At 57.6% G+C, this 21,283-nt stretch overlaps 9 protein-coding genes across 9 annotated transcripts; 5 read left to right on the plus strand and 4 right to left on the minus strand.

The window, feature by feature from the left end:
• Nucleotides 1–316: 316 nt before the first annotated feature.
• TRAVEDRAFT_82793 (HET-domain-containing protein) lies at nucleotides 317–1,084 on the minus strand (the record flags this gene model as incomplete). The annotated part of the gene is made up of 1 exon (XM_008045474.1): nucleotides 317–1,084. A coding segment is annotated over one exon (768 nt), but the record flags the coding sequence as incomplete, so codon positions are not given.
• A 925-nt stretch (nucleotides 1,085–2,009) lies between these two features.
• On the plus strand, nucleotides 2,010–2,561 carry TRAVEDRAFT_133246 (DUF543-domain-containing protein; the record flags this gene model as incomplete). Its single annotated transcript, XM_008045475.1, has 5 exons — nucleotides 2,010–2,060; nucleotides 2,115–2,127; nucleotides 2,201–2,222; nucleotides 2,283–2,332; nucleotides 2,428–2,561. 5 exons carry the CDS (start codon nucleotides 2,010–2,012, stop codon nucleotides 2,559–2,561), a joined length of 270 nt encoding a protein of 89 aa, XP_008043666.1.
• Nucleotides 2,562–2,786: 225 nt separating this feature from the next.
• TRAVEDRAFT_133234 (uncharacterized protein) lies at nucleotides 2,787–3,080 on the minus strand (the record flags this gene model as incomplete). The annotated part of the gene is made up of 2 exons (XM_008045476.1): nucleotides 2,787–2,935; nucleotides 3,002–3,080. 2 exons carry the CDS (start codon nucleotides 3,078–3,080, stop codon nucleotides 2,787–2,789), a joined length of 228 nt encoding a protein of 75 aa, XP_008043667.1.
• A 360-nt stretch (nucleotides 3,081–3,440) lies between these two features.
• Nucleotides 3,441–6,418, plus strand: TRAVEDRAFT_133634 (UV-endonuclease UvdE; the record flags this gene model as incomplete). The annotated part of the gene is made up of 11 exons (XM_008045477.1): nucleotides 3,441–3,789; nucleotides 4,800–4,969; nucleotides 5,024–5,164; nucleotides 5,186–5,242; nucleotides 5,298–5,358; nucleotides 5,410–5,474; nucleotides 5,525–5,629; nucleotides 5,687–5,746; nucleotides 5,801–5,827; nucleotides 5,883–6,074; nucleotides 6,134–6,418. The coding sequence occupies 11 exons, from the start codon at nucleotides 3,441–3,443 to the stop codon at nucleotides 6,416–6,418; spliced, it is 1,512 nt and encodes a 503-aa protein (XP_008043668.1).
• Nucleotides 6,419–6,932: 514 nt separating this feature from the next.
• On the minus strand, nucleotides 6,933–10,596 carry TRAVEDRAFT_52389 (transcription elongation factor Spt5; the record flags this gene model as incomplete). The annotated part of the gene is made up of 8 exons (XM_008045268.1): nucleotides 6,933–7,983; nucleotides 8,041–8,429; nucleotides 8,481–8,670; nucleotides 8,721–8,818; nucleotides 8,876–9,886; nucleotides 9,936–10,186; nucleotides 10,241–10,343; nucleotides 10,393–10,596. 8 exons carry the CDS (start codon nucleotides 10,594–10,596, stop codon nucleotides 6,933–6,935), a joined length of 3,297 nt encoding a protein of 1,098 aa, XP_008043459.1.
• A 256-nt stretch (nucleotides 10,597–10,852) lies between these two features.
• TRAVEDRAFT_74637 (uncharacterized protein) lies at nucleotides 10,853–12,708 on the plus strand. Its single transcript, XM_008045478.1, has 7 exons — nucleotides 10,853–11,074; nucleotides 11,135–11,198; nucleotides 11,298–11,641; nucleotides 11,698–11,874; nucleotides 11,926–12,273; nucleotides 12,328–12,504; nucleotides 12,552–12,708. Exons 1-7 carry the CDS (start codon nucleotides 10,889–10,891, stop codon nucleotides 12,660–12,662), a joined length of 1,407 nt encoding a protein of 468 aa, XP_008043669.1. The 5' UTR covers nucleotides 10,853–10,888; the 3' UTR covers nucleotides 12,663–12,708.
• A 426-nt stretch (nucleotides 12,709–13,134) lies between these two features.
• Nucleotides 13,135–13,830, plus strand: TRAVEDRAFT_173964 (TT1751-like protein; the record flags this gene model as incomplete). Its single annotated transcript, XM_008045479.1, has 3 exons — nucleotides 13,135–13,343; nucleotides 13,397–13,735; nucleotides 13,801–13,830. The coding sequence occupies 2 exons, from the start codon at nucleotides 13,135–13,137 to the stop codon at nucleotides 13,719–13,721; spliced, it is 534 nt and encodes a 177-aa protein (XP_008043670.1). The 3' UTR covers nucleotides 13,722–13,735; nucleotides 13,801–13,830.
• Nucleotides 13,831–14,225: 395 nt separating this feature from the next.
• TRAVEDRAFT_82850 (uncharacterized protein) lies at nucleotides 14,226–18,030 on the plus strand (the record flags this gene model as incomplete). The annotated part of the gene is made up of 2 exons (XM_008045480.1): nucleotides 14,226–14,415; nucleotides 17,465–18,030. Coding segments are annotated over 2 exons (756 nt in total), but the record flags the coding sequence as incomplete, so codon positions are not given.
• Nucleotides 18,031–19,634: 1,604 nt separating this feature from the next.
• On the minus strand, nucleotides 19,635–21,202 carry TRAVEDRAFT_173966 (uncharacterized protein). The gene is made up of 7 exons (XM_008045481.1): nucleotides 21,115–21,202; nucleotides 20,936–21,062; nucleotides 20,694–20,882; nucleotides 20,383–20,626; nucleotides 20,130–20,329; nucleotides 19,950–20,075; nucleotides 19,635–19,893 (listed from the first exon to the last, which is right to left on the minus strand). Exons 1-7 carry the CDS (start codon nucleotides 21,196–21,198, stop codon nucleotides 19,829–19,831), a joined length of 1,035 nt encoding a protein of 344 aa, XP_008043672.1. The 5' UTR covers nucleotides 21,199–21,202; the 3' UTR covers nucleotides 19,635–19,828.
• Between the last annotated feature and the right edge of the window lie 81 nt (nucleotides 21,203–21,283).

A 21,283-nucleotide genomic window follows, 5' to 3' on the forward strand; every position in this document is an offset into this window, starting at 1 on the left:
CCCCCCCCCCCCCCCCCCCTACGTATGCCTGTCGACCCCTCGGCTCTCTCCCGTAGTCACCCGTGCTGTATTGCCTACCATAGGGCTCGGCCCTCGAGGGCAATAAACGAGGATTCAAAGAAAGAAAAAGAGTGGGAGACAGGTGGAGATGCCGTAGGGCGTGGTGGTGTAGGTTGGAAACCCCCGTGTTCGCGTCAAGGCCCAGTCGAGCTAAGAAGTCGCGGTGCGCGATCGGCTTCACTTTGCCTGAACGCGAGAAGTACATCGGGGACCACGCAAACATGCAGTCGCCGTGGTCGTACCCGTGGTGGTGATGCCACGCGAAGATGCTCTGGTCAGGAATGGTCCGCAGGATCTCTTCCTGGAGGCGCAGGAACGCGCGCGGGCCCTCCCCATAGATAGTAGGCATGTTGATTCCGAAGATCCCCATGAGCGAGTACGCCGCGTCCTCCACACGCGTGGTCTGCCGCCTTGAAGCCCACCACATCCGCCGCGCGACGCTCACCGCGTACAGCGGCCTCTCATGCGTCAGCACAGCGTGATCCACCCCCGCCACCTCCTCCAGGACTCGCGCCAAGGTGCCCTTGGTGCCGAACAAGGACCAGTCGCACGCGAGGAAGACGACATACATGGGTGCGATAAGCTCCTGTAACGTCCAGCCACGCGTGTGCCACTTGCTCCCGCGGAACTGCGAGCCAGGCGCGAGCGCGTCGTCGTCGGGATCCACGTCCGCGAGGAATGCGTAGCATACGCTCGCTAGTCGGTACCACTCCCACATCGAGTTGATCGCCTCGGAGAGCTCCGTGCTGCTCTCCTTGTTGATGCAGCAGGTGTCGATCCAGAGGTATCGGTACCCTTGACCACGCGCGATCTCGCAAGAACGCCTGATTTTGTCCGAGATGCGCGCATCGTCGAGAAGTGATTCGAGTGGCTGGCGAGTTCCCGGGACTTGTTGTATGTGCAGTAGTTCTTCGTACGACTGTTCCCCTTGGATCTTCCAAACGTGGGACAGTATCGCGTAGGCGACGTCGGTCGGTTTTTCGAACCAGCAGAACAAGCCGGTCTCCGTATCTAGCAGTCGCATATTACGTGGTGTGCAGGATTGCTGGTAGATATTTTAGGGAATATTCGAGCAAGCGGGGAATGGGAGCACCGGAAAGCAGTACTCACCTTGGTGCGAATGACCGCGACCGACGGGGGGTGGTGAACGAGGTGCAGAGCACTTATATCTGACTGAAGCTCAGCTGAGCTACCAGACGCTGTTAAGCTGATCACGAGCGTATCTCGACTTGGTTCGCGGGAGGGTCCTTGCTGAGGTTCAAACGTTGACAGCTGGTCGGGTTCGATGTCGAACCACCGGTCATAGGACCAGACCGAACGATGACTGCATCCAGCAGCGCCCTAGGACGTTGCAAATGTTCCTGCGCTTGCAGCAGGTGAGCAGAAGTGGGCTTCGTGCCTCGCGCTGGTAGATTTACCCCTCTACTTTCATGTGCGAGGTGGACTATTCAGTGTAGCATCTACAAAGGTTGTATACCATCATAATCGATTTCCGCGGGTGTGAAGTTGGTGCCCTGTGCAAGATTGCTGGGAGTTAGCGCGGTTCCGCAAAGACTATATGGGCTACACACCATTCTCACGCGGGTCGTGTTTCTGCCACCACGAGGCAATAGTCAATTCACAGAAATACCCCTTGACAGCGACCTGACAGTATGCGGGGCAGTTGACTGCAGGTGGAAGCTGGGTACGGGTGCACAAAACACGTCTTCGCGGTCGATCGCGCCCAAGAAATTCTCACCACATGGTAGTAGAGGAAGACGAGTCCACCTTCGGATAACACATGCTGTTGCCAGCGAGCACAAGAGATTCAAGAACGAGAACTGGATGGTGGTGGTATGAACGGACGCTGAGTCGCGTGCAGTCGCCGCCCGCAGTCTCGCCGGTCGCGGCGGAGCGGAAGCGCGGAGAGCGCACGAAGCGCCCGTACACACCTCTTACCGCTGCTCACCATGTCGTCAACACCGAAGCCCACGTCGAGCGAGAACATCGTCGCGCAAAAGGTGTGCATTGTTGTCAACTATATGTGTGCTTGAGTACTGATGAATTATTCCAAGTTCGACCGCTGCTGTACGTGCAAACCTTCGCGCATGTCAACTGATACCTGACTTGCTTTCTGCATTTCCTCCTGGCTCGTGAATAGTGGCGGACCTCATCGTGAAGTCGTACGTCGCGTTATTCACCTCATCTTGAGATAGTGTGCTCATCCTATGGCTTGCATATAGCGGAGTGGGCTTCAGCGCGGGCGTCATCGCGTCTGTTATCCTCTTCCGCCGTGCGTACTTCTCTATTGCAACTCTCACTCTTCATTCGTCTTCCCCATCCATATCGCACATCAAGCTCACGTTCCTCCCTCCTCACACCATACAGGGCGAGCATGGCCCGTCGCACTCGGCACAGGCTTCGGTGCAGGCACGGCATATGCTGACTGCGACCGTTCGTTCAACCCCGCACGGATACCGGGCACGCGCATCATCCCCCACACGGAGCTCAAGAAGGACTAGAGCGCGTCGGAGCGGCGTGTGCGGGATAACAGGGATCGGAGGGTTATCCATAGAGCTGTCGGTGGACCGTGGATTGTTTGCATGCAATGTATGTCTCGACCCTTCTCCCTGCGTATCCCGCGGCCTTCCGCATGTCACATCAACTCTACTGCTGCACGACGCCATGCGAGACGAGTAAGGAATACTCGTGCAGGCTGCAGCTACGGCACGGCCTGGATGCTAACGTCACACGCCCTTGGAACCCCCTCCCTCCTGCTCGCCCTTCCCCTCCCCAGCGGTATAGATCGATGCCACCTTCTCGCTCCCGTGTTTGTCCAAATCTGTCGGCAGCACCCGCCGCGGTTCCCCAAGGACGAGGCGTTTGTACAGCACGACTGCCCCAACAACACCTCCGTGAGTTTCTCTGTTGCCACACGCCGCAGAAGCCCCAAGGGACGTACAGGATGTGACGCCCATGATGGGCAGCGTGAACATGATGGTGCGCCAGCGCCGCGCCTGGGGCGACAGCTTCGAGCTCATCGTCGGCGAGTGGTTTTCGGCGTCGTGCACGACGCGCGCGACGCTCTCGGCGCGCACCGGGGGGCATTTAGGCGCTTGTGGGCGGGCACGTGACATTCGCGTCGCGTCGATCGTGGCCCGACGGTGACGTCGGTGCGGCGGGCTGCATCCTCGGCTCAATGACTGCAAAGAGGCGAGTAGCTGTCAGACGGTGGCGGGGCAAGGGGAAAACGTCGGTGGGGCAGGAGGGACGGTCTGCGCATGAACCACCACCTCCTGCTGCCTCTGTCTCGCCTCCGTCTGCTAGCTGCTGCGCATATATCCAGGAAAGCCTCGACGAGCGTGTGTAGTATCGTTGCGAAGACACATATGGAGGCTGTTATGGCGAACAAACGGAAGCGAGCGACGAGGAAAGCTACGACGCCCGAGCCTGGAATTACAGGACCGGCGTTGGTGGGCAGTCCAGAAGAGGCACGCGCTCTCATACGCCGTGCCTCGCCGCGGAAGAAGCGCAAGGTGGTGTATACAGAGCTTGCAATAGCAGGAGAGGACGACGCTGCACAGGAGTCAAAGGTCGACGCAGGCTTTGAAAGCCCGCTCACCGACCTCGACGACGACGGACCTGCGGACGTGAAAACACCGAAGAAGAAACCGAAACGCAAGCAGAAGGTCAAGGAGCCGGTCGTATACGACATTCCACCCGTCGAGACGAAGACGACTACGTTCAAGGGTGAGCACAAGCGAGTATATACCAGATCTGTGAGAGTGACTCTCACTGAGACCAACGACTCCCACTGAAGCGAGTGGCAACAGTGAGAGTCACTGTGCCGAGGAGCCATATGATCAGGTCGCGCGAGTTTGCTGAGATCACGATCGGTTGTGTCGCGCTCGTCGAGTACGAAGACTAGGTGCTCTACCCGCAGAATGACAGCTCCGCGTATGTCTACCCACGTACATCGCGCTCGTCGTGTGGGCCTTCCAGCACGTGTGGCACGACACATTGCGCACGTTGACCACAACGCGACCTGACATGCTTGTTTGACCTCGGGCGACCACGTTCAGATGGTATCTTCAGCGGTTTCTATCAAGCCCACACGACGAGTTCGACTACAGGACGCGTACCAAAGAATGAGCCACATAAACACGTCGGCGATATGTGGCAGGCGATTGTACAATCGGAATATCCCGGGAGCATTGGTTTGTCTCAATGAGAGTGACTCTCACTGTTTTGGTCGTCACTCCGTCATGTTGCCGCGATCACGATGTGTTGCGTTGCGCTGGTCGAGTACGATTCTACGAAGACTGGGTGCTCTGCTCCACAATTCAGCACCTGTGGCGCGCCGCGTTACGAGCACGTCTTCCCCGTCGCGAGGAGCTCATTATGGCCGACCTGACATGCTCCTTGGATTATACAATTCAACCGCGGTTGGATGGCCAGTGTCTTCGTTGGTTTATATCAAGTCCCCACATCGAGTCCGACAGTATGGCATGCACCAGAAGATGAGCCACACGAGCTTGTCTGTGATGCGTGGCTGACAGCTATACACATGGGATATGCCGGAGGCATTGCTCTGAGCGGGAGCTGTTTGTCTCAGTCACTAGTCTCCCCTAGGGAGACCTTCCGAGGTGCTCTATGAGAGGGGGCAGGGATAGAGAGCCACTCTCACCGTTTTGGCCGTCACTCAGCACAAGCGGTGAAGGACGTCGAAGTGTGGAGGGATGATACTGACCGAGGTGCAGGGCGACTCGGATACGCGTGCTTGAACACCATCCTACGCGCGACGAAGCCAGAGCCCATCTTCTGCTCGCGCACACTGCGCATCGACACGATACTGAAGCCCGAGTTCGGCATGGATTACTGCAAGGAGCTGGGCCGTAAAAACGCGGAGGATCTTGCCAGGCTCATACAGGTGCGTGCTCGCCAATCCAATGGTAAAATTTAACAGCGACCATATGTCGCGCAGTGGAACGAGGAGAACAATATCAGGTTCCTTCGGATATCGTCAGACCTGTTCCCGTTCGCGTCGCATGGCAAGTACGGCTACACGCTGGAGTACGCGGAGAAGGAGCTGAAGGCAAGCATGCGTCGTCGGCCTACAGATGATGTCCTCTGACATCTTCGACAGGCGGCGGGCGGCCTAGCGAAAAAATATGGTCATCGCCTCACAACGCATCCAGGACAGGTAACTTGTGTATTTCGCACGTATATGACAGCGTCCCTGCTCAGTCTTCTTGCAGTTCACCCAACTGGGCTCCCCAAGAGAGGTTGTAGTCGACTCGGCCATACGCGACTTGAGTTGTGAGTAAAGATGATCTATGCACAGTATGGCTCTTACGAGCCACGTCCAAGATCACTGCGAAATGTTTCGGTATATGGGGCTAGATCAAGACACTGTCATGATCATTCACATGGGTGTATGTGCTTCTCACTTCTCTATCCTGACTGTGGCTCATTACCCTCATAGGGCATGTTCGGCGACAAGGATGCTACCATCCAGCGGTTCAAGGAGGTATACACGACGCGCCTCTCCGACGACATAAAGGCGCGACTCGTTCTCGAAAACGACGAGGTGCGTCTTGACTTTGATTTCCCTCGTAGCAAGTCAGTAACATGCAAGCGTTCGCAGATGTGCTACAACGCAGACGATCTGCTTCCTGTGTGCGAAGAGCTTAACATCCCGATCGTGGTGAGTCGCCCCCCCGCAGCGCCCACTGCATCCCACTCTGACACGACGCCACAGTTCGACTACCACCACAACTGGATATTCGTGAGTCTCCTGAACAAACAAGCCTCGCATGCACGCACTCACAGAACCCCTGCAGCCGTCGGTACTCCCCCTCCCCGAGTTAATCGCGCGCATCAACGCGATCTGGGACCGCAAGGGCATCAAGCCAAAGCAACACCTCTCCTCGCCCTGCCCCGGCGCAGAGTCCATCATGGAGAAGCGCAAGCACGCCGACCGCTGCTACGAGCTGCCCCCCGACCTCCCCGACGACATGGACCTCATGATCGAGGTGCGCTTCCCCCTTGTCTTTTCCCTGCGTTTGTGCGGCGTCTTACTTTCGCGGGACAGGCGAAGGACAAGGAGCAGGCGGTGCTGCACCTATACCGGGTGTACAACCTGCACCCGGTGATACACGAGAACCTGCGCCCGGAGAAGGCGGCGAAGCCGTTCCCGCGTATGGTCAAGGAGGAGGCCGCCGCCGCCGCCGCCGCTGCTGCTGCGGGAGGTGAGGGTGAGGGCGCGGAGGCGACGCCGACGCCTCGCAAGCGCGCGAAGCGGACGCAGGCTAAGATGGAGGAGACTGCAGGTAACGATGCTTCGCTCGGAAAATCGCATTGCGGAACTTGTGGCTGACTTGCGTTCGTCAGATGCGCTGGCTGTGTTGGAGACTGGGGTTGCTGAGGAACCGAAGGACCTTGAAGAGGCCGTCGAAGTGGATGACACCCTCGCCGCGGCGTCCAAGGCAACTGTGAAGTCGCCTCGCAAGAGACGTACAACGAAAATGATAGCAGCGAGTACGGAGGCGACCGACACCCTGGCTGCGAAGGACGAAGCGGCGGACAAGCCTGGCTCCACTACGAAAAGGCTCCAGCTAAGAAGAGAGGGCGTAAAGGTATGCTCTTCTTCATCGGCGCAGCCAAAGCGACTGACCTTACGGTAGTAGTAACTACATCCGCGACCTAAGTCTAGTCGTGATCTCCGAGAGTATAGCGAACTGAACGCTGTGTACAGTAGCATGGGCATCGTAGAGTGCATTATCGGATAGTGAGGGATATAATACATGATGATAATGAAGATCTGGTACAACAAAACAACAGACAACGCGTGCAACCCCAAAACATCAGCTCTACACAGCGTGCGGCGGCGGTCACCGCCTGTTGCCGACCTCATCGATGTCGTAAATGCGCATGAGCTCGTCAATCCGGGTCTCGACGACGTGAAACGTCTCGAGCGTCGTGACGATCATGATGTTGTTCGGCTCGAGCGACTCGACGCGCGCCTCCGCGCCCTTCATCGCGCCCGCGAGCACGACGACGATCTCGTTGTTGCGCTCGGGGTGCACCGGCCAGAGGTACTGCACGGGCACGGGCAGGATCGGGGTGAGCGGGTCGACGGGGTTGAAGAAACGCACGCGCGCGGTCGACTCGAACGCGTCGTTGTGCGTGTCGAACACGCTCAGCACCACGCCCTGCTTGCCCTCGAAGTCGCCGCCGTGCCACTTGCCGAACGTGCCGCGCGCCTCGACGACGGACCCGCGCTTCTGCGCGAACGCGGGCTCGAGCAGCCATTTCGCCGGCAGCTCTGCGGGGCGCGGCAGGTCCACGACGTCAACAACGGCGTTTTGCGCGGAGAGGAGGGCTGGGGACTCACCGAACTGGGGCTCCGCGTTGGCGTACGACCCACCCATGACCCCTGGGGTCTGTGGGTATGCACCGCCCGCGGGCGTCTGGTAGTCGAACGGCGTCTGTATTGACGAGTACGGAGCGGGCGTGGGTGCAGCCCCGGGCGTGAACGCGGCGAATGGTGTTGGCGCAGCGTCCCAGCGGCCGGGCGTCGCGCTCCCTGCGGCCCACGCGGAGGAGCTGCCGCCGCCGTTGGCGTATGGGTTTGGTGTCCGCGACGACGAGTTCCATGCGGGCGTCTTCCCGCCGCCCTGGGTATAGGGATTTGGCGTGCGCGCCGTCGCATCCCATGCTGGTGTCTTGCCCTCCGCGTATGGATTTGGTGTCCGCGAGGACGCCATCCATGCCGGTGTCTGACTGTTGGTGTAGGGGTTGGGTGTTCGCCCGGTCTGTCCCCAGGCCGGTGTCCGCCCACCCTGGTTGTATGGGTTGGGTGTTTGGCCGCCGAACCCGCCCGCTCGGGGAGGAGCCATAGCGGCGAACGACTTCTCCAGGGCCTCCAGGCTACCGTCAGGACTGCAGATGTAATATGAGTATGGGTCGATAAGGTAGGAACGAAATGAAAAAGCGCACTTTCTTCGACGCAGCTTCTCCTTGTCGATAGTGATGACCTTGTTGCCCGTGAGCAGTTCGACACGAGCGTGCGGCCCATTGGTATCCTTGATAGTCCCGACGTAGCCCTTGCTAGGGCCTTTGATGACTGTTACTGAGACACCAATGAGCCTGTCCCGGGGACCGCGACCGATGTTGCCGGAGCCGACCATCCCGCCAGCGCCACCGCTCAGTGCTGGGTTCATTTTCGAAAGGTCAGTGTTGCCGAGCTTCAAGATGTTACCCTTGGGCGCCAACGACGCAAGTGACCGAGCCCTTGTCACGAAGACACCGCCGTTCTCGGAGTAGTCGCGATTGTGCAAGAATGCGAAGAAGGACTGGTGAGTATGCAGCACTCTGCCTTTGCGATTCTATGGGATAGCATCAGCGCCAGCCGATGCGTAGATGGTCCGACTACGTACCTCGCCGTCAACTTCCTTCACATTGTCGCCGACTCGCAGCTCGTGCCCTTCTGAGTCGGTGGCGATTGCGCGGTTCGAGTCGCGCCGCATCGTGATTTGATGGGGCTGCACTAGGCGAACCTGCCCATTCTGGTCCAATACTCGGAAGGAATCGCGTTCGGTCTTGAAGATGACGCCGACGGTTTGTTGACTGAGCAAAGGTGAGCTGCGACAAATGCACCGCGGGCGCAACAAACTTACTCGATCTGTACCAGGTCGTGCAGCTCGTAGTTGCCTACGATGTTGGTACCAGTCCCAACTTCGGCCGCTTCTCGCAGATCTTTGGAGAATACTGATACCTAGAATCGTCATATCGTTAGTGGAAAGCTTCATGGAGTGGCGATGTCGTAACATACCTCCTGCATGGTCATGTCGGACAGGAATGTAACGACGTTGTCGATGACTGACACGACCAGACCGGTCTCGTCAGCGTTCTTGCCCGTCATGACCTTGACGTGGTCTCCAGGCTTGAAGCGTTTCCGTACGCTCCGGGCGGGGAGTTGTATCCGCTGACCGTCAAAGTCCACGCCGACTGGCTCGATGGTGACGACGTCGCCCTCGATGCTGTGCACGGTACCGTGTACTCCAGACTGCTCTCCCTCGAACACCTCTACGTGATCTCCGGGCTGCAACACCGAAATGGCGGCCTTGCGAGACGCCTCCGCGATGATCGACAGGTCGACATTGGACTCATTCTCCGTGCCATCTTGCCCCCGCGTGAAGCGCGTGATCTCGTCCAGAGTAGGGTTGACGTCGTCGAGCTGCAGCGCCGCCAGACGGAAGTCCTTCTCGATGAACCCGTCTTTGTACGTGTCGTTCTGGAACACGTAGACCTGATTCCGTTTCGCGACACCCTTGCGACCGTACACCTTCACGACCTCCTCGTAGTTGAAGAAGCGCTGTGGCGGACGCATGTTGAAAGACGAGAGGCCCGCGCCTGCCTTCTTCCGTTTCTTGCCGTCGATAGCAGCGTCGTCTTTGGGGTTCAGGTCGATACGAGGGATGAACTTGAGTCCGACTTCCTCGCCATTCTCGGTGATATCCATGACTTGTGCGAGGTCTCCCTGATACTTGCCGCGCTTGATGCGCACCCAGGTGCCCGGAGTGACGGTGAGTTCTTGCTGCTTGATCTGCAGGAGACTGGCCATTTCTTCGATGGGAACAAGATTGATTCCTCGACTGGGGAACACGCCAACAAGGCCATTAATGGCCTCGCTGACTTGTTTTGCGCTGCGGGCTTCGACGTATATCATGCCTTGGAGAGAGTCGCGCTGGAAGGCAGAAAGAATCTGTAGGGGGTGGTTCGAGTATTCCAGGTCGACCGCCTTCCGCATAAGACTGAACACGATGTCTCTCTCCTTGCCGGGCTGGAGGCGGATGAGCAGCATATTCGCGCACAGCAACATAATCACGTACCCTGACTCGGATTTGCCACAAATTCGCGTCGTGTACGGACGGCATGAGGAGCCGTTGGGGAACGTCGCTCATCTCGCCAGTATACCGCACTGCAGTGCGTCTGTAGCGTAGACTGATATCCTCTGCTACCTGCTCCAGTTCGCGGTCGTCCATCTCGCGGACGCGTCTGTCGTAGCGAGCATGCTCCGTTCTGTTTTTATGCGCGTCATAGTCGTCTTCGCCCTCCACCCCAGTGTCCGCAATGAACTCGTCTGTGATTGCTGGTCAATATCGTAGGGCGCCGTGACTGCAAATCACCACAGTACCTCGCGCATACTCGTCTTCGTCCTCCTCTTCATCTTCATCTTCGTCTACCTCGGCTTCAACGTCAAGGAAACGATTAACAGCGGGGCGTTTGTGGTGTCGATGCTGCGTTCACAGGTTAATATCCGGACTAACCGCGAGGAGATGAGCGTACTTTTGAGCGCTTCTTGCCACGCTCTACACCCTCATCCTCCTCTTCCTCCTCATCGTCCTCATCCTCTTCATCATCATCATCCTCCTCTTCCTCCTCGTCTCGTCTCTTCGAATGTTTCCTTGGGCGCTCTTCGAGCTCTTCGGTTTCGTCGTGGTCGTCACCGCCGTCGTTGTTGAGGACGGTCTCGTCTTCCAAGTCGGACATTGCGACGGGCGAGCTGGGGGAAGCACGAGAGAGATGGTGGTGGTTCAGAGACAAGAGGGACAGTGGTGGTCTCTGTACACACCGTCAATACTTAGACACTTCGCAGGCGCCACAGCGCTGTTGCGTCGGAGATGATCGGAGGCTACAATCACCGCCTGAAAGTTAAGCTCCGCCACATCGGAGCTCATATTCCCCGATACCTGACCTTCGCCCATGATTTCGCTGAGATTCGCTCCTCCTTCACGACGATGACCTGCCGCGGCCGCTATCCTCTTCGTGCTGTGTCTGGACTATGAGCGAGTTCGCGCAATTCAAGGATCTTCCGGTCGAGCTGCTTCCACTGGTCGTGCTTCACGTCGTACGACCGAGCCATCTCGCGGCGCTATGTCTGGTCAATAAGACCTTCTACACGTTCGCGGTCCCGCTTCTGTACGAGCGTGTTTTCATCTATGCATGGCACAAGGAGGGAAAATCCAAGGCATGTTGTCCCGTATCTTCGCGAATTTGCCCAACGGGAGGAGCTCAGGCAACGGGCTAGGTTATCAAACTATTCAGGACCTTGGCAGAGTACGCACATCTCGCTACATTGGTGCAAACACTAGGTAAGTCCATTTGGGACTTGGGCATCTCCTCTTTTCGATAGGCTTGGGGATGGCGTCGGCGCCCACTTCTACTAAAGAGGTACTCATCACTGGACACAGTCATTCGCGATTTCCCCAAAGCCTTACAATCTGAGGAGCACGACACGATCCTTTCACTCTGTCTACAAGGCGTCCGACACTGTGTCAATCTCAGGGCTTGTACTTGGACGCGACATGGCTCACTTACTTCTCGCGTTCTCGAAACTCTGCTTGACTGTCCCAATTTAAGCGAACTGGAGCTCAACGGCCAGCATAATAACTTCTATGATCCTGGCCTTCTTCCTCGCTTTGACAAGCTGCGGAGACTGTCGCTCATCATGCCTAGCGGCCAGGTGGTCGACACATTGCCTTCCTGGACGCGGAACACCAAAGAGACTCTACAGTATCTGAGTCTGATCTGCAAGGCGAGCCCTCTTGTCACTTGGGTCCATTCATGACGTTAAGTCGTACTCTTATGCAGTCTTCTACACGAGTCACGGACGGTGTACTGCACGACATTGCGCCGCATACAATCAACCTAGAGTATCTATATCTTGTCGGTTGCCCGAAGGTCACCCACGAAGGACTCTCAGCTGCTCTTTCTGGTATCTACAAAGGCATCGTCGGGCTCGGGATGGAAGGTCTGTCGACCGCTTTCGTAGGTTACTTCCCGTCTCCTATGATCAGCTGAAGTTCATGTGCTCCTTAGGATATGGGAGCTTTCAGCGAACACTGCAATCGAGCGGGCACCTTGTCCCGCCTACGCTCGATCACTCTGACAGTGGATGAGCATACTTCGCTCGCAGACTGGCAACGAGATGTCTTGAGCCTCCTCGCAAACGTACCTCTGCAGCAGTTCCACATATCAACCATTGGTGGCCATGTCAATCATCGGCTGAGCGACGAATTTTGCAAAGCCGTCGTCAGCGCACACGGTCAACGGTTGACTCGGTTCTCGGTGCATCGCATGCGGATGGGCATTGGCGCGATCGCGGACATATGCACCCGATGCCCTGTCCTGCAGCAGCTCTTCATCGTTGTGGAGCAGAACGACATGGTCAGTCGTCGTTCCGCTGTGATTTTATGGGATCGGTTTACTAACAGCACCCAGGATACGCTTGGTTCCTGCCTAGCTAAGGCGCACAGGCTCAGAGCAGTTCACGTCAATAGACCCCTTGACTTCGGCTCGGAGGATGTCCCGAGGCAGTCCTACAACAAGATTCTCGAGATCGCCCGCGACTGCCCACCCACCGTCAAGCAGTTTGGCTTCAACACCCGCGTATTCCAGGTGCGCCAAGATGACCCCCGTGTTGATTCTACGCTTACCATCCATAGGTGGAGCGGTCTGGGGTGCTTGCGGACGATGGGGGTACCCGGACAGAGGTGAAATTGGCCCCTTACGAGAATCCAGAGATCCCCGAGCAGTTTCTCGTCGTACGAACATAAACGTAGCTTTTCGAGAGCTCGCTGGACCATGCTAGGTAGAACGAACGCGCACATGTCATGGCGATGTCTTCTTTCACCTCAGGTTGGTCACCTCCTCGACAATTTTGTAAGCAGCAGATAAGCCGAGGACGAACACCGCTCGCAGCACGCGATGAAGCATTTAGACATGCATCGTCCATAGACGATAGACCCGGGCTCACGCAAGGGGTGCCCGGAAGACTGAGTAAGTCGAATCGCCTGATATCGCGAAGGCCGAGACTCATCGACGGCCCAGCTTCTAAACCTAATATGTACAGAAGCACAAGCTCGGCATGCATAGTCAGACTCCGAGGCTGTGCCGCTATATACTGGGCGCGGCGTGTCGATAGCAAGGACATCACCCCCAACCACACAATTGCTCCTGCCTCCGGCACGTCGTTTCAGGCAACGCATAGTCCTTTGTCTAATGTCATCAATCAGTGTTGTACCGCTAATGGCCACATCGAAGAGCATCGTGGAATATTCTGGCAGGCGTATCACCTACGAAACACCGCTTAAATTCGCAGAGGTCGCTACGCGCTTCGAAACGGCACTGAACAAGTCCGCGGGCGGTCCCGCTGTCTTCCGCGTCCTTGGGACGGCCCAAACCAAGGAGGAACTTGAGACCGGCATCAACGCCTTGACGGCCGGAGGGGACTTCCTGTACGTTTCCGTGCCTGATGCGTTTGGTGCACCGTATCGACTGCGTCATCTAGGTACTTTGGGGAGCTCGCCCACCACAGGTGGATGAAGACGTACACGGGCGTTCCCACCACGCCGCAGACGGCTGTGTACACGTTCGGGAACCCGCTCATCGCGCAGACTATGCTGTCGCACGACTACGCAGCAGGCCTCCACATCCCGCTGAGGCTTATGCTCCTGGAGAACGTAGACGAGGGTGGGACGAAGGTCATCTACGACGATCCGGCCCCCCTCGTTTTCCTCCCTGGCGGAAATGACGAGCTGCGCAAGGCAGCACAAGTGTTGTCTGCGAAGGTTGAGCGGTTTGTGCAGGCTGTCATCGAACAGAAAACCAAGTGATATTCGCTGTGCATGTGAGTACTCGAGTACTAGTGTCGTGCTTGCTGCCCAGTCAGATTGCTGACGTGCACCACTTCAGATCCAGGATACGGGGAGGCATTTATAAATACATCGTTGATCAGAGCTGCCGGCGGCGAGAAAGAAGGTGTAGGGTGCCCAGCGTCATCTGGGTGATCCTTACTCCGGATGCCATTTTTCATTCCCTTTTTTCATCCTCGCTCAGCCCCTCCACAAAGGCCTGTGTGAAATGTGGATGCAGCGGCGATGTAGGCTCCGCGTAGAGCTGTGCGTATGCATGTGTTCCTAGCTATAAGGGGATGGAGAGTGGCATCCGCGGGACAGTCTCCTGTCCAGCTCGACGTCCCTCAGTCTACGCCTCCCACTTTCTCTAGCCTCCTCAGCGTACATCTTCGCCTAAGTCTTGCGTATCTTTCACGGTACGTCACTTATTACGCTCAACACGTCTAACATCACGCTGAATGTGATTAGGAAAGATTGCGACTCATGCGGCTCCTAGACACGAGGAACGGACAGTTTCACGAGATCCTCAATGCCACAGACCAGCCTTATGCGATCTTGAGTCATACCTGGGATCAAGACGGCGAACAATCCTTCGAAGATCTATGTAAGATACAAGCTCGCTACAAACACCCGGGCTACGTCGACATCTACCTCTCATATTTCGGGCAAGCCAGTTTATCAGATGACCATGATCTGCGCTGACCGAGCACCATAGGCGGCTGCTGCTCTCTGCGCTACCCCGCCAAACCGAAACTCGCTACTCGGTTTCGTCGACCCCTCTAGGGACCATGCGCTCAGCTCTATTCTACGCCCCCCTGACGTATTTACTAATCATCCTCGGAGTCCTCGGGCGCTGTTGTACGCTTCGCTCGGTTTTGACGGACTGCGAGCTGTCGTCCAAGATCCGGGAGGCATGTGCGCGCGCCCGCGAAGACGGGTGCGACTTCTTGTGGATAGACTCCTGCTGCATCAACAAGACTAGCAGCGCTGAATTATCGGAGGCCATCAATGCGATGTACTTCTGGTACCAAACCGCTACTGTCTGCTATGTCTACCTTGCGGATGTGGAAGGGGGCGGAACTGTGGGGGTGGATCCAGAAGGCTTCTGTCGCGCCCGATGGCATACTCGCGGATGGACTCTGCAGGAACTCCTAGCACCTGCCTCGGTCGTCTTCCTGTCAAGGCGCTGGGTCTACCTCGGAACGAAAGTCACGTTGGCCGACCTTCTCTGCCGAAGGCTCGCTATACCCTCCGTGGTGCTGACAAAACGAGTTGCCGTAGATGATTTCCCTATCGCCCACCGAATGTCGTGGGCTGCGGACCGCGAAACGACAAGGGAGGAAGACCTCGCATACTGCCTCATGGGTCTGTTCGGCGTCAATATACCGACCATGTACGGCGAGAGGAACCATGCCTTTGCTCGTCTCCAAGAGGCCATCAGGATGCGTAACCCCGACCTTTCCATCTTCGCTTGGAACTTTAACCGACTTCCCACTCGTGTGAAGGAGTTGGGCGCTTTCGAGTTCAATGCTAAGTTGAAACGCTTGCATTGGACGATGGAGCTACCTGACGGGCGGTTGCGGTACCACACAAGCGACTCTTCCTCTCATTTTGCCAACCATCCCATGTCATTCGTCTGCGCCGCCTCCATCTGCCCGCTCAATCCTGCCCAATACGCCACGCGACTTGGTTTTTTGGGCAGTGTCCCTCAAGACTGGACTCTACCATCGCCTCACGGCGAACCTGTCCGCCTTCCTATCCTGCCCCTACGTCATTTCATCCCCGAGACCTTGAACCCCGGATCGCTATATTCATCCAATCTCTACATCCTTCTGCTTCCTTGTGAGTGGCAGGGTCCAACACTAGACATCGACTGCAACAACATCCTTGGGATCGTGTGTTCCGGGCTCGGGGCGCCTGCTCCATTCGGTACTCCCAAGGCCCTATGCGGTGCAACGGTATTTCGCTCGCAAGAAAGCGGATGCCGTCTCTTCTCTCGCATGGTCCTCCTTACCCGCGCCGACATTGCTCGCTGCAGGCATTACATCTCCAACCTCGGACATGGTTTGCTGTCAAGCAATCCCTACACGCCACTGTATACCCCCCCTCCCCGAACCATCCTAGCGCCCTCCGAAGATTCGGACTCGCCAATCGATGTCCAATTAGCAGAGTGGTGTCTCTCGTCGTTGAGAGCACAGGGGTACGAGGTCGTCTCTCCACCATCACCGAACGCTTCCGCCACGCATGGGGACGGGCATCTCTTCCGATATGCTTTTCTAAAGCAGGACTCGGCATCCGCCATCCTTTTCGAGCACACTCAGGCATTCCGTCAAGACTGGAGAGTGTGGCTGCGCGTGCGGCTCGGACTCGTCCCAGCGGCGATGGTCTTGCCCTCTCGCGCTCGCCCTGTGCCGGTGCCTGGCGAACTTGATGTCGAGAGTGCTGCTTCGGTGATGACCTCTTGGGTGGAGTTGGTGGAAAACAGCGAGGTTGCAGGGGACTTAGGCTTCGAAGACCGCTACCGTCTCATTGTCAGTTTCAAAAACAGGTCGTGTAATATGTATTGGCTGGCCGTTGACATCTCAGGGTAATAGCCGTTATTGTACGATACTAGTTGCGCCGGAATGCAGTACCCGATAATATGTAGTTATCAATCGATGTATAGTAGAGTAACCCGTCCAGCCCTTTGCTGCCAGTGCATCAGCCGGGTTCTATCAAACATGGCGCGAATTCGGTTTCAATCTTCTCGACCACGTAACAACCCTGTTACAAAATCTCAAATCGACGAGAGAAGTGGTTAGAATAGGTCGTAAGTTCGCTCAAGCGCGGCAGAGCCAGTTCCGTCAATCTCACTGTGACTTAAATAGCATTGATCAACACAGACCAAACATGTACACAGACCACGATAACGCCCGTCTCCCTGTTCTCAGCCGTCTCAGCGTGCCGGGCCCAGTAGCTCGCCATCATCTGGTCATGGTAACATTCACCCATTGCTTCTGTGAACGTCCCATGTGACAGTGTGCCAGCCAATGGGGAGATCTAGCCCTCGAGGCAGTACTCGCTAGGCTGAGGAGCCTCGTGTTGACGTTCATCAAGGGCACCGGTATTGGATAGTATATATACGGGTTTGTGAGTCCCAAATACCTCATCGGTGGGCCATCCATATCCTCCGTCTGGTGGTGGCTTCTTCAACCGTACGCCGTGCACGCTCCCTCGCCATGACATGACGGCATACTGACAACGATTGTCCCTCGATTCTTCAGGTCGAGTTGGTCTACCATGCGACTGCTCAGCACCGACACCGGTCTATTTCGCGAGGTTTCGAACGCAATGGACGTTCCGTATGCGATCCTGAGCCATAGATGGGATGGACCGAATCGCGAACAATCCTATCAGCAGGTCTGCGCCATTCAAGCATCTTACTTGCATCCCACCGCTCTGCAGCACCTTCTCTTCTATCTGGGGCGAGTATCCTTCCACCCGGAAACTGGCAATTTGGAACGCGGCTGATACGGTCCCTTGTCGTAGTCGCATCTTACTCTGGATCCTGCCGCAACAAGTCACCCACTTTCCCTGCATCTCGTCGAGTGCACCCCTGGCCAACCAACGAACAAGCATCGCCCTTTTGCTGCTGGTCTGGCTCAATTTCGTCACTGAACTCACGCACTCCTGGGCCCATCCCTCCGTTCTCACTGACCCTCGTTTGTCGCGGAAAATTCGAGATGCATGTGCCTGCGCACGTGCGGAAGGGCACAAATACCTCTGGATCGACTCCTGCTGCCTCGACAAGAGCAGTAGCGCGGAAATGTCGGAGGCGATCAACGCGATGTACCGCTGGTATGAGGTCGCTGTGGTGTGTTACGCGTATCTCTCGGACGTACACAGCACGCGAAGGCAGAAGAACATGGTCGGGGAATTCTTCCTCAGTCAGTGGCACACCCGCGGATGGACTCTCCAAGAGCTGCTCGCACCAGACCACGTCATCTTCCTCTCCGCGAGCTGGAAATACCTTGGTACGAAGACAAGCCTGGCCAGCGTCCTCTATAGACGGCTCGGTATTCCCCCGCTCGTACTCACGAAGTTCCAACCCGTAAAGAGCGTGTGCGTCGCGATGGTGATGTCGTGGGCGACATCGCGCGTGACCACGCGGGAGGAGGATAGGGCGTACTGCCTCATGGGCTTATTCGGCGTCCACATGCCCACCCTCTATGGAGAGGGTAACCGCGCGTTCGTCCGCCTTCAAGAAGCGATCTGGGAGCGGACGCCCGACGCGTCTGTCTTCGCATGGAATCACACACAGGTGCCGACCCGGATCGAGGGGCTCGACAAGTACTCTGTCGATCTCAGCCTCGACAGAACGATACAAGAGTACCGCTCCCGTGTTGGGTGGATCGAGACACGCCTGATCGACTTCGTCTCGCATTTCGCAACCCACCCCGGAGACTTCCTCGTCGGACGCAGCATGAAGTTCATCACCCCCAGGAAGTTTGGGGAGTATTTGGGCAAAGAGCAGAACAACTCCGGGTGGGTGATTCGATCCCCTCACGGCATTCCGAGCCCTGTCCCCTACATTCCTATGAAGGTCTTGCTTTCTCTAGAGGGCGCGGCGAACTCTAAGCCAACATCCAAGGGCCCGTATCCCCTTTCCAAACTCTACCTCATCCCCCTCCCGTGCACATGGCAGGTCCGCGAATCGAAGGAGCCAGAAGGCCTACTCGCCATCGTCTGCAGGGAGTCTCTGTACGCAGCGCCCGGCGCGGACGCGGACGACGAGCTCCCCGCGCACCTCGTACACGGCCCGACCAAGGTGTTGCGCCCGGTGACACTGCACAACCCGAAGCTGAAGCGCGGCGCGGGGGCCTCCCGCCTCGTCCTCCTCACCCGCGCCGACCTCGCAAAGTGCCGCGCGTCCATCCGTCCCAATGGCTCCCTCTTCTGCGACCCGCACCGCCGCGCCGCACCGAGCCTCACACGCATGCCGCCTGTGCGCGAAACGGACTCCGTCGAGCCGGCCGTGTGCACACCGATCTCCGTGCAGCTTGCAGACTGGGCGCTCACCCTGTTGCGCAGGCGGGGATACCAGGTTACGCGTCTCGACTCGCTGCCGCCCGGCGCTGAGCCGAAAGTGGAGCCTGAGGCAGCCAGTAAGTCGAACGCGTGCGCGACAGTGGGCACCGATTCGGATTTCGGGGCAGACGAGGCGCGCGCAGAACCAGACCCGAACGCACGCAACGAATCGGACGCGAAGGCGGACACTCCCTCCGCCGTAAAGGAACCCATCTTGGGGTACAAGCTCAGAAGGAAGGGTATGGGCTTGATCATCATGGTGCAGCATAGTCCTCCCGTCCGGCTCGACCATGAGATCGTCATGCGCGTGCGATTTGGGCTGGTGGAGACCGCGTCGCCATATATAGCCCCCGCGAAAGCGGAGAGAGAGAGCAAAAACATCGCCAAAGGTGAGGAGAAGGGCGAGGGTGGAAGCGAGGCAGAAGAAGAGGGAAGAGGCAAGCTCGAAGAAGAGGGACAGGGCGAGGGCACCACTCTTCCCCAGCGGGAGGCGTGGACGAAGTGGGTGAAGGTCTGGGAGGGAGACGAGTCCGCGGTGGATTTGCCCGACCCACGCGGGAAGTATATGTTTCTCTTCCGGGTGACGGTGCGCCACCAGTCGCACGCCGTGTACAACATGGGCCTCGAGATTTTCCCTGCGGCCTTGAAGACTCCGAAGGTCGCACAGACAAATTCCACGCTCTCCAGTGCCACCTCTCCGTCCGAGGGGGCTGCTGTCGGCACAGGCGAGGTCGACGCGGACGCGGTGGGCGTGGACAAAATGGACCAGAACGGGATGGTTCAGAGCAGAGTAGACCAGGATGGAGCGGACACGGACGTGGACCCAGACGAGACATTATGCGATTTCGCCCCACCAGACTCGGAGTATGACACGGACACGGACAAGACGTTGTACAATATGTAGACTGTTGACGCGCACACATTGCTGGCTTGCACCTGTACACCCCGCACAGCCACGAATACACCTCCAGCAGACAAACGTACATACATGAGAGGGGGCCCACGACGATATGTATACATCACCCTTGGAAGGCGATTCCCCTCTTGGACGTCTCTGCCAGACCGCCCGCCGCGAAGCCGGTCCCTGGGAACGAGGTTTCATTAGCATGGGGATGAAACATAGCCAGTGTGCGTCCGTACCTTCACGAGTGAGCTCGATCACGTCCTTCTCGCCGAGCTTAACGTCGCACAATATGCACTGCATCGCAGGCTTGACGAGCGCATCTGTGCACGTTTTACAGGTAACGTGTCCACATGGCTTCATCACTGCAAATCGCGATGAGGGACTGTGATCGCCGAGAAGGAAGTCGGAGGACGTACTATTCATGAATGTGTTGTTCGACAGCTGTTTCTTGCATGACGGGCACATCGGTGGCTGCTCCTCGTCTCGCAGCGCCCTAGGTTTAGGCTCGACCGACTGGTCTCCCGCGTCGGTCGCAGGCGTGGACTCCACGGACTTCTGGGATACGGAGTTCGAGCTGGTGTCGTATGTCCACTTGACCGGGATGAGGTTCTTCCGTCTACACATAGAGTGAGTCTCGTGCGGATGAACATATAACATGACAGTACGCACGATAGCGGATGCGCGGGGTTGCCGCCACGGCACGTCGTCTGCAGCTTCACCTGCGCCAAGGACGTCGGGGGCCCGTGCGAGGTATATGTCGGGGTGAGCGAGGGCAGCCAGAAGTCGGGGAGCTTGCTCTTCAGCGCCTCCGCCTGTTCGCGCTCGATCTGCCGCAGCGCCGCCTCCTCTGCCTCCCGCGTGAGCGTGTCCACTGCGCTCGCGTCGAAGTCGAACTTGCGTTTGGACCCTCGAGCTGCGGGACGCAGACTATGTGTAAATTCTGGCTGCAGGGAGGGACCTTCACAGCGGAAAGGACATACCGTCTGACGAGTCGGCGCGTGAAGAGGTCGATATGCTAGAGACCGCAGCGAGCCCAAGCTGGCCCTTCTCGAACTCGCGCAGAACCCGCTCGCGCGCCGCCTCCCGTGCGCGCTCCCGCTCCTCCTCCGCCTCCTTCTTCATCGCCTCCAGCCGGACCTTCTGCCGCTTGATGTCGTTCATCTGCGACACTACGACAGGTCTACATCCGCACTCTCCCCTTTATGCACCGTTAGAGACGTACCGAGGTCGGTCAGGGCGCACTCCTTGCAGAAGAGGTGGCCCTTGTGGCACGCGACGGGGTCGCGCGCGCGCTGGAGGCAGAGCGCGCACGCGTCGAAGCGACGCATGGACTCGTTCCCTAGACGTTGCTGGACGGGTCGGACGTTTGTCAAGGGGTGTGACGCGGCCGAGAGGACATACCCGCTTCGTGCCATAGTCGAGCTTCTTGTACTCTGCGTACGAGAAGATCGAGGACGCGGTGTTGTTCTTGCTGTGTTTTGTCATTGTCGCCTGGGGTTTGTGTTGATTACTGAGTGAGAGAGCAGAAGAGTGCTATGAAAGCAAGAGCAGACAACTAGAGAGCTTGTGA

Source organism: Trametes versicolor (assembly GCF_000271585.1).
Source record: "Trametes versicolor FP-101664 SS1 unplaced genomic scaffold TRAVEscaffold_12, whole genome shotgun sequence".
NCBI lineage: Eukaryota > Fungi > Basidiomycota > Agaricomycetes > Polyporales > Polyporaceae > Trametes > Trametes versicolor.

Excerpts from the sequence above, each read along its gene's own strand:
- TRAVEDRAFT_74637 (XM_008045478.1), top strand. The coding sequence starts at position 10,889 with ATGAGCGAGTTCGCGCAATTCAAGGATCTTCCGGTCGAGCTGCTTCCA. Across the intron at positions 12,274-12,327 it reads TTGTGGAGCAGAACGACATG|GATACGCTTGGTTCCTGCCT; the intron begins GTCAGTCGTCGT and ends AACAGCACCCAG. Across the intron at positions 12,505-12,551 it reads TCAACACCCGCGTATTCCAG|GTGGAGCGGTCTGGGGTGCT; the intron begins GTGCGCCAAGAT and ends TACCATCCATAG.
- TRAVEDRAFT_173966 (XM_008045481.1), bottom strand. The coding sequence starts at position 21,198 with ATGACAAAACACAGCAAGAACAACACCGCGTCCTCGATCTTCTCGTAC. Across the intron at positions 20,883-20,935 it reads GTGCGCCCTGACCGACCTCG|TGTCGCAGATGAACGACATC; the intron begins GTACGTCTCTAA and ends GACCTGTCGTAG. Across the intron at positions 20,627-20,693 it reads ACGCGCCGACTCGTCAGACG|CTCGAGGGTCCAAACGCAAG; the intron begins GTATGTCCTTTC and ends TGCGTCCCGCAG.